Genomic DNA, 10,928 nt, shown 5'->3' on the forward strand with positions numbered 1-10,928 from the left:
TCCAACAGATCTATAAACTTCACATCTTCAAGCCACTTATTGTTTACATCCACATGAATATTCATGTGACCAGTTATCACGAGAGGTTCAGTTGACAATACAATGGACTCCAAATAATTAGCAAATTCATTCAGAAAGGTAGACACCGTGACATGGTGTGTTGAAGAATGCGTGATGCAATAAATATAATCACCAATCTTATTTTAAACGAGTCCCAGCGAACCTCAAGTTCAACAAATTCAAAGGACGGCATGGGGTCTGTTTTCCTAACGATACAAGCAGCCCCTCTCTAGCAACCAAAGCAATACTACCTCCTCCTCTAGAAGTATGTGGGTAATCATAGATTTTATATCCGCCGCCAGCATTCAGCCTTAAAGCTGCATCATTTGCTGACAACCCAGTCTCAGTTAGGCACACAAATCAACTCTCTTTTCGCATAAATAATCATGAAACGTAGCTGTTGTGTTGCGGATATATTGACAGTTCCAAAGACACATGAGTAGTAGACTTTGTTGCAATTGTTATTGTTTTCGTGAAAATATATCAGTGAAATCTTGGTGATTTATCCCATGTTTTTCGTCGTTGATAAGTCGATTTGTTAACCGTACGGGATCCATTTGTGATTTCAGATTCAGGACTGGGAAGAGGGTGTAGATTCTCACTTAATAGATATTGGGCGCTAAATAGTTGAATGTAGCAACACGGTTCGGATAATATCATATGTGGGATGCAAACCATTTGTTTTTAAATGACAACTTTTGTATTTACCGTTGATCACACAGAATAGTCGAGATCCAGTGCGCTTTGTTACAGGATACCAAGGGCATTGTTGGGATGGTACGCTTGCAGGTATGACTGGAAAATTATATGGGTTCCCTGAGAGTCATTCATGCAAATTTTGACATTTTTCAGCCCTTGACGATTCTCGGTTCTAAAAGGCAAATATGAAGAAATCAGCTTTTCGGCGGCTGTAGCTTCTGTATGATGATGCTAGATAGGCCCAAAGACACTTTGTGATCTTATTTTGCCAGGACAGCATTTTTGATTAATCAATAAGCCGTTTAAGAGTAGATTCACGATGATTCTTACGTATCTTCTTACTGCATGGCTGCAGTAGCCCATGCATGCAGCTCCCTCGAAATACAAAACATCGACTTTGTCTGTTGCTCTAGACATTTCAGAAAGTGATTTCATGGCTGACAAAACCCCGAAAAAGATCGTTAAAATTGGTTAATTTTTCTTTGTGGGTTTTCGTGTTATTTTATTTATTGACAATTTATTGGAAGTTATGCGCCGATCAACTCGAAATTCAACATTGTTCCCCACCCCCCCCCCCCCTCCCCCCGGTATTTGACTTTTGAAGATTGGATCGTTCAAATTCCGGCCCCTTGGCCAAAATGGTGTTGAAATGCCCTACCCTATCGTCAGATTTCTCTGTCATACCCTAATGAAGAACTATCGTCGTCGGCTGCTGCCGTCTTTAATGAAAGACCTTTTCAAGACCTTTTTGTAAGCCAATCGCTCACAAATGCTACAACTCTCTTTAAACACTTCCATCTCGTCCAAACACATGTTTTATAGTGTTAGCGACTTTGGCGCCCGAAAAAAAAATCATTTGAAACCTGACATTTCTGGTTCAATTTTCCCCACCGCACGCAGGCAATGGTGAGGAATTTTTCGTTTGTCTTCGGAGACTGGTTTTAAGGCACATTTTCTGTCCAAATGAAGTATGAGGTGAGAGTTTTGACTTTGATGTGTGATGTCCTTCCATTCTTAACATATCAAAAATTCCTCACACGTTTTTGAAGTGCATTCATCTGTGACTAAGATGCAACAAAGTGCAGTTATTTTGGCAATAAAGTGAAGGGGCAGGAGCTTCTGCAGCAGACTTGTTCGTTCTGAGTTTGAGGCCTTAAAACTAAAAGGCAATATTAAATACCAAAAAACTTTATACAAATAATTCAATCCATTAGCTTTCATATGATATGTAGTTTGACCCTCTACAAAAATAGTGGTGTGACCCAAAGACTTTGTCACACATGACTTAGGAAGTAACTTTGTCATTACTTACACATGGCAATCCAGCTGAGAATCAACCTTTGATACATTGTTTGGTTTTCTTTTGTACGCTGTGGTTAAATCTGATAGAGCAATTTTTTTTTTAACGTTTTCTTTTTTTTAGAGAAACGTTCTAGCGCCAGCCTGTTTTTCGTCTTTTCAAAATGTACTTTCATTACTTTATTTTCTTCCTCTTGAGTGAATAGTGCTTTTGTTACTGACTGACGCTTGAAGTGCAGAAACAGGGAGTTCATTTAAGAGCAAAAGCATTCGCAGATTCTAAAAAGTGCTACCCAAACGCGGACAACCGTGGCAAAGTCTGTCCCATCTGTGCCATTTTATTAAAACCTAGCCAGGGCAGGTGGCATGATAAACCAGTCAGAAGCAAAAAATCAGAGAAGCAGCGGAAAACCCAAGTGTTAGATCCTGTAATGATTCTTTTTTCGGATGTTATGTCATTTTCCCTTTTTTTTTTTTCGTGCTCGGATTGTTAGCCTTTAGAGGCATGGTTTTAATATCAACCAATCAGGACGGCCGTTCGCTCCGTCGGGGTTGATTGCAGGTGGTTTTTCTCTCTTTGTTTCCGTGAGTCACTCCCTCATTTTCTCATTTGTCCTCGATCCATTTACCCTTTCACGTGCTTGTTTCTTATCACGAACGCGAAATCGTTTAACTACCTCCAGCTACGCTGACCAGAAGCAAGTTTACTTACTAATGTGTTCTGGATTCTGTTTTTTAAAAGCCCTTTAACTTCTCGAGTAGAAGTTTTCAAATATCCTTTTTGTCCCAAAATGTTTTGTGGATTTTTAGAAACTGATGCCAAGCACAGGGTAAGGATTGAATTGATGGTGAGCCTTTAAAGAACTGGCTTTTGGTTTTCAGTCACTGTTGTGTTTCGTTAAGCAGATAGCGGTTGCTCATTAACCGGCTTTTCTGACTAAGTTGTGTGTTCAAGGTGCTAGGAATTTAAGCAAGATTTTTTAATGTAAATCTGGGGTTTGCATCAGCTAAGAATGGTAATAATAACCCCGATATTTTCCTTGGTACCCGTTATGTTAGAGCTGTGTTAAGTACTTTTCAGCTGTCAACGCCTAACAATTTTTGTCCTGCCTTTGCAGCCAATGCGGAAGCAAACATCCCATTTCGGCCGACTGCCCTGCTTCAGCCATTTCGACCTGCCAGCACTGACCTAAGGGCAGAATCTCATAGTTCCTGTGAAGTCTCGGAGCACTTCTCTTCTGAATCCTCACCACCGGACACATACATCGGTGACCCCTTGAATTCATTCGAAATGAAATCGTCGGAAGTGACAGTGCCAGATCGTGAGCCGTCTGTCATCGAAGAATCGGGAAGAGAAAACTCTGAGAATGTTGTGTTTCCTGGTTACGTTGTACGGAGGAGAGGATCTATTTTAAAAACCCCAAACACTAAGGTTTGTGTTTTAAGCAAAAGGTTTTGTCTAAATGATAAAAAGGAGAGAATTCATCGTGTGTTCAAAATTGAATATTTTTTATCGGCGCACATAAAATACCCAAACCCGAAGACCTTCAGAACTGACAGACCATGTTGGTTAGGCCGTGAATAAGAAATCTCGAGCATGCACGCTTCAGTAACTTAGAGGTGGATCTGTCTTGATGATGTCTAAAAACATTGAGAGACATGTTACTTTTGGCACTTACTTTATTCCCAGTGAAGTGGTATTGCAGTATCTACTGGGCATGCCGAGTGGTTGTGAAATACGTCTTACACTTTGAACTGCGGATTGTGTTGTTTTTAAGTGGAAGTTCTCATAACAGTTAAGAGAGCAACTTAAATACCTATGAAACTAAAAAGAAGCCTTCAAAAGTCTAGGCTTTAACAGGACTAGGCTGACAACAGTGCTTTACTCCTCAACCATCTGTGTCACAATAAATCCATCTGGCCCCAGTTGTTCAAAACTATCCATTGGATGACCCAATTGGCTTCACTACGAATTAGCCGCTGGATAGTAATTTATCCAGCGGATAGCGCTATCCATCGTTTGAACAAATGGGCCCTGTTCTTCGAAAGCCAATTAACTTAATACAGGATTAGCGTAAACGTTTATGTTTTCATCTTTTTGGTGAAAGTTTCTGTTGTGTTCTTCACCTCACAATGATTCTACAAACACAGTTTAATTTAAATGGGAAACATCCAACATTCAACATCCAACCTTTTACATAGAGCGAAAAGCAATAGATATATACATATTCTTAAATCCTAAAGGAATACAGGGGTAACAAAGTAATTAAGGTCCTATTCAATCGAACAAAGGATCAAAGTTGTACACAATAGACCATTTCCGAGTTCATGACTGCCTCCTCTTCAAAGCGAGTCTAAGTGCAAAGTTTTTGTGATGGTAATAAGTTCTACTTTACATACGAATGAAAACTAATTTACATAAGAAATACTTCGCACTTAGACTTGCTTTGAAGAGGAGGCAGACATGAACTCGGAAATGGCCTATTGTACACAACGATCAGTCTACACAATACTGAATCAGTTCCACAACAGTTTCTTTTGCCTATTTTTGTTTTTGAAGATTGACTTCTTCTAATGTAAAGTTTTGGGAGTAGAAAAATAAACTCCTTGGTTAATTTTTAATCTGGGATTGGCGTTAATCGGCTTTTGAACAACCGGGCCCTGGGGCCTGGAATTAACACGATGGAGACGGCAACCAAGTTTCATTTAAAGCAAATCAACAGTTATTTGCCCAAGGCAGCACTAATCGAACTTTCCCAATTGAATGGGTTTATTATTTTCTTTTTATAGTCCAAGGCAACTAAAGTAGTACATTTTCCCGTAAGCATCCTGGCTTTACGAACTGTCCTCAAGTATGAAAAGATGGAATCATATGAAGAGCACAGCAGTTCTGTGCAGAAACAAGGAGATGACTGTGAAGATGTAGAGGTAACCAGACTTCCATCGCGTGATTATGCCATCGCTAAAAAAGAATCTGTTGAAGACATGTCTAATTTTCCTGTCGACAAAAACTTTGTCCGCTTAAATAATGCTGGATCGATTGAAGAAAATGACAATAGTGAAACAAATGGTGTTCCATTGTCTGACCCGTCGATAGAGAAGATTAGGATGGCTGTTTACGGAAAGAAAGTGGAGGAGGGTGATCAAGAGTGACTGAAGCAACAAATCCCAAGTTGTAAATTCCAACATTAGCTTGTGAAGTGTGCTCTTCATCTAAGGAAGCAAGTAGTACAAAAATAACAATGTTTACCTTCACGAAGTATGACGAATGAATGGAAACCTAAAAAAGCCACATCAACCATGACACCGATCAACCTTTGATGCATGCTTCCATTGATCCATGCCTCTCTCCTAGCTACAATACAGAGGCATGATGGCAGAACTAACATGTGAGACAAAGGACTGCAAATATTCAATACAGCAGCCCTTTTCCCACTTTCTTCTTCCTGGTTACCTATACACCATGTGATTTAAGCAGTGCTTCAAGGATCACAAGTTAAGTCGTGAAAGATTTATTCCAGTTTGTGCTATCCCTCTCTACTTTACGGGTTGCTGTGGGCACAGGTTCCAAAAGGGGACCATCCGGCAGGAAAGAAAGGCTTTTCTGTGGGGCTATAATCCTTAATTGCTAAGTGTGATAATCTGAGACAGGTGCAGCATTGCAGTTTATCACTATATCATGACTAATTATCACTTATGATATATCAAGAAATATCTTGTATGTTTCTTGTAAGCAATGTTGATAATATCATGATTAATCAATGGTTTTACAAGGGACTGATTTTTTGATATTCCGCATTAGGTTTTTATCATATAAGCATAATTTATCATGATATTATCAGAATATTTAATTAAGTAAGAATTTCTTCTTCCTCCTGTGATATAGTGATAAATCATGATATTATCAGAATATTTAATTAAGTAAGAATTTCTTCTTCCCCCTGTGATATAGTGATAAATCATGATATTATCAGAATATTTAATTAAGTAAGAATTTCTTCTTCCCCCTGTGATATAGTGATAAATCATGATATTATCAGAATATTTAATTAAGTAAGAATTTCTTCTTCCCCCTGTGATATAGTGATAAATCATGATATTATCAGAATAGTTAATTAAGTAGGAATTTCTTCTTCCCCCTGTGATATAGTGATAAATCATGATATTATCACAACATTTTTATTAAGTAAGGTTTTCTTCTACCCGGTAATAGAGTGATCAATTGTGGTATTCTCCAGCTTTATTAGAGAATTTTGATATTATCATGATATATCAAACAATCACTGTCAGTGTCTGTTCTTCTTTGTTACATGATAAAATCACTTGCGTAAGACATGATTTGAGAATGAGAGTGATACATGATATTATAGCTTGCTATTCAGAAATATATTTTTCCATGCTATTCTCAAGATTTGAGAGTGATACTTTGATATCTCAATTTACCACTTTTTCAAATTAAAGATTTGATGGCGACAATTACAGAATTTGCAAGCGAAAATTATTGAGCAACTATCATGATAATCTCAAATGATAATGATAGTTTAATATTTGACATGCACATTATGATGAAAATGATTCCTCGATATTATCATTCTATTATCACCCAAATATCAATAAAATATCCAAATATCAAGTCTCAAACAAATAACATCCTATCAAGATATTTTGATAAACCGCAATACTGCACCTTAGTGGATAATCTTGGCTGATAGTAGAGCTCGGCGCGTGCGCGCGCGCGCGGAGCACCTTGGATAAGAAAATATCGTAATCCATCTGTAACCCTCCATGTATGACAATGTGACCAGTATCACGTGCCCATACCATAGCTAGTTTACAAGGTACATCTTTGATATTGGACATCCATGTTATGTTCAATTGACACCTGTGAAAACAAGGTATCCGCTCACCAGTTCACGTGACCATATCGCAGTCTCAAGTTAAAAGCTCATCGAGGTCAGTTTTTCTTCAAGTTGACCGCTGACTGGGTACTGTTTCGATTGGATCGCAGGCTCAAGCCAGGTTAACATATTGTAAGAATAAATAACCCAGGAGCTCCGCTTTTAGGCTTGGCTAATCTGTGTATCAATAAATTGATCTCATTCTATGGTTTTACATATAATACACGTGGATATTTTGCGAGTTGCGTAGCATTTTTCCGAGCCCCGCAGGGGCGAGGAAAAATACGAGCCATGAGCAAAATCACCGGTATGTTAAGCCATCGAATAAGAGATTCATTACTCCACTACAAAAAGGTGTTATTTTGCTTCAATTTTATTTGGTAAGAGTGTTTTGAAAACAATTGCATTTTCTGCCGAATGTCCTTTATTTGATTGGATAAACGTAATAACGAGTGTCAAGCTAATTCTCAGGCTTTCATTGAAAAACTCCCTTTCCGTCCTTATTTGCTTTGTTCAAAACCGGTCAAACCGGGACACTACAATGTATTACCGTCTTATATTTTGCGGGTAATAGTGGTGTAGATCGTTTTCACTGTCACGCAACAAAAAAATAAAATCGAAACCTCATAAATATTCTTGCTCTTTGGCCATTTCAACTTCATCAAAAACATAAAACAAACAGCATCTACAAACATAATGATAAAGCACATTTTTCTTTTGACTTGACGTTTCGTATGCTACAGCATACATCTTCAGAAGTGACGGTTGAACAAATTCAAATATGATATATATAAAATTAAGAAGACTGGTTTGTTCTTCACCTTCTTTACTTCAATCTGGTTTGTCGGAAATTAAGAAACGTTTGCTCCAAAATGGTTACCCAGTAGGAATTATTTCCTATCCAGGTGATCTGGTGACGTAATTCGGAGGAATGGGAATGCCGTGTCCCGCAACCGCTCGCGGCCTTACGTGTTGTTCCAAACTCCCTGCAGTATTTCCATCGCCAAAACTCAACAGATCATTCCGTGTCTACCACATTTCCTGCTACTGAATGAACATTCAATTAGACCCGACGAGATCTAACCTCGCTTCTGCCGTGTTGAATTCGAAAAAAAGGCCGCGCGCGGTTGTGGGATACGGCGTTAAAATTTTTCTCCCCAGGTGATCTGGTGACGTAATTCGGAGGACTGGTTAATATGAATGATGACAGGCATCAAGCTAAATTTTCTTATCCTATCGCTACAGTCCCCAAGAAAGATATCATTCTTGTTTTGCCTTTGTTAGGTTTTCAAAGTGAAGTTGTCACACGCCGCCTAAAATAAAGTTTTATGGGTTTGTAAACGTCGAAATAATATTCCAGAGCACCTGTCGAATCAAGTCTTTTTTCCCTTATAAAGATCGTTTGTGCAAATCACAAAAATCCAAAGTTGTTTATAAGGAATCTTGTTGGGATTGCAATGAGTTTTACATTGGTAAAACGAAACGTCGCTTACTTGACCGTAAAAAAGATCATTCAAAGCACTCAATGGGATCAGTCAAACGTCCGCGATTGCAGATCGCTCAGTAAAAACAGGTCACAACATAAAATAGGACCATTTTCAAGTTTTAGCAAATGGTAACTCTGATTTGCATTGTAAAATAAAGGAAAGTTTATTAATACGTGTCCTTAAACCAGCGTTAAACGAAAACGTTGGCAGTGAAAAACTGTGGCTTTATTAACCGGTCAGTTTTCACTGCTACCTATTTATCTTACTATTTTTATCTTATTCTCGCTAGTTACCAGTCTTCTTAATTTTACGTATATCATATTTGAATTTATGCTGTTTGTTTTATGTTTTTGATTAAAATCGAAACCGTTCAATGGAATAAGCCAAAAACTGTGCATGCTCACCAATTCTTAGGTCTGTACATTGTTTCTGAGTTATTTGTTGCAGCGTTTCATGCAACTTTATGGAGTTTTGTATGGAACCGCCATGTTGGTGCACCACAGAAATCAACACGAATATCTGGAATTCACTTAGCGATGAAAGTGCTTACTTTTCGCTCATGAGACAAAATACATCTCCTAATGTACTTGAAACGCTCAGACTGCTGAGATCATAGGCATAGACTTTATTTTTTAAACCAAACAACTTTGTATCATGGTGTCACACAAGATGACCATTCGGAAATTCAAAATGCTGTATTTCCAAACAAAAGACGTCATGGAACTGGAAATTAAGAGAAAGATTTATTTCTAGGTCATCTTCAACCCCCTATCGATAAAAATTTAATACATAGATTTAGCCAAGCCTAAAAACAGAGCTCCCGGGTTATTTCAGTATTCTTACTTCCTGTAGGGTTTGTGAAAATAAAACGTTTTGGAGTTGTCCGCCTTTTTGTGTTCCGGTTACTGCTTAATTAAATTATTTTCTTCGCTTTCTTTTATAGTAAAATTCATCAACTACATGACTTGTGAATTCCACGGTAAATTTCGCGCGAAAATCCGAGATCGCATGAATCACAAAGCGATAAGTGCGATATCGGTTTTGCAAGTGAAATTTACTGTGGAATTCACCAGTTAGGCAATGAATTTTTCTTGAATCGCATGAGTTTTAAAAGAAAACAAGCACATCTTCAGCGAACGAAGGGAAAAGGAAAAACGCCAATTCAGAGTCAACTGTAAAAACAGATTCACGCTGCAAAAACTGTAAAAAATAGTAATCATGTTAAAATTAGAAACCGTTAGGAAACTTTGTCATTTCCAGGTCAAAAAAGAGTTTTATTGTACTTTATTCCACGTTATCCCTGAAAACGAGATCATTCACATTTGATGTCATCATTGGTGGCCCAAGTTCGCGTTTCGCGCGAGACGTGGCTCTGAAAAGCGTCACGTCAGCAACAACACTGTTCAAGGCAATTTTGTCATTACAAGACCTTATTCTGGTTCTGTTTCTGTTTCTGTTTTATTCATCGGTAACGCTTGTTTGCATAACAACCGATGTAACTAAAATGTACAAACAAATAATCAATCTTGTGACGCAAATTACAAGTTCACACATTATGCAATTACACATCTATAAATAAAAGAAATAAATAGACTATAAATAAATAATGAAATAATCAATTACATGTACAATAAATTTATTGTCTACTACACTGTTGCAGCAAAAAGCCAATTGAGGTCAGGTCACAGAGCAACTTCGTATACCTGCCAACTCTCACGCCTTAGGCGTGAGTCTCACGCCTGCGGGTTGAAAACTTCGATCTCACGCCGGCTCACGCTTGCGGGCCAATTTCTCACGCCTGATTGAAAAATGTGAGTTGCTGACGTCTTGCTTGACACAATTTCCAAAAATATGTTAACTCAGACCCATGTAAGGAACGAAAACCATGTGTAAAATGAATAAATGAGCGAGCTCGCGTTTATACGCGTTTATACGTCTTCGGAAGACTTCGGACGTCTTCGGAAATCTTCAGAAATGATCGTGTTGTCTTCAAAAATCCCAGCACTCCCAGGATAAAAATCTCACGCCTATATCTCAGAAAAAGTTGGCAGGTATAACTTCGCCACGCATTCACCCTAGAACTGAAGGCAGTGAGGATTGGGAAATAAACAAACTCCTAAGGGAGGCTGTTCCAAACAGGGATAGTACGTGGGAAGAAGGAAATTTGAAGACATCAGTACGGGGAGAGAGGTGGTTAAATACCATATCATGAGATCGTTTTGTCTGAGATTGGGAGAGAGTCACATTCTTAAGAGAGATCCACCTCATTAAGGTTATGGGAGGACTTATACATGAAATTTAAGCACGTAAAAGACACTTGAGTTGCGAGAGTAGTCTCAAAAGGCGAAGCGGGCAGCCCTCCGCTGTACTTTCTCAAGGTTTGAAATATTGCGCTGAGTATAGGGATCCCAAGCACAACAAGCATATTCAAGAGACGGCCGCACAGTTTGGCCTCGCGAGTACAATAATGAAAATTACGAGAAAT

At 38.4% G+C, this 10,928-nt stretch overlaps 1 protein-coding gene across 2 annotated transcripts in view; it reads left to right on the forward strand.

Annotated features, from left to right (window-relative positions):
- The window catches only part of LOC138013560 (uncharacterized), a 60,797-nt gene extending 50,735 nt beyond the window's left edge, over nt 1–10,062 (forward strand). For both annotated transcript variants that reach the window (XM_068860669.1, XM_068860667.1), the window contains exons 5-6: nt 3,177–3,490; nt 4,849–10,062. In XM_068860669.1, the coding sequence (XP_068716770.1) occupies nt 3,177–3,490; nt 4,849–5,211 (677 nt within the window). In that variant the 3' untranslated portion in view covers nt 5,212–10,062. The remainder of the gene's footprint in view (nt 1–3,176; nt 3,491–4,848) is intronic.
- The last annotated feature ends 866 nt before the right edge of the window (nt 10,063–10,928 follow it).

The sequence above is a fragment of the Montipora capricornis genome, chromosome 8 (genome assembly GCF_036669925.1).
Source record: "Montipora capricornis isolate CH-2021 chromosome 8, ASM3666992v2, whole genome shotgun sequence".
Taxonomy (NCBI): Eukaryota; Metazoa; Cnidaria; class Anthozoa; order Scleractinia; family Acroporidae; genus Montipora; species Montipora capricornis.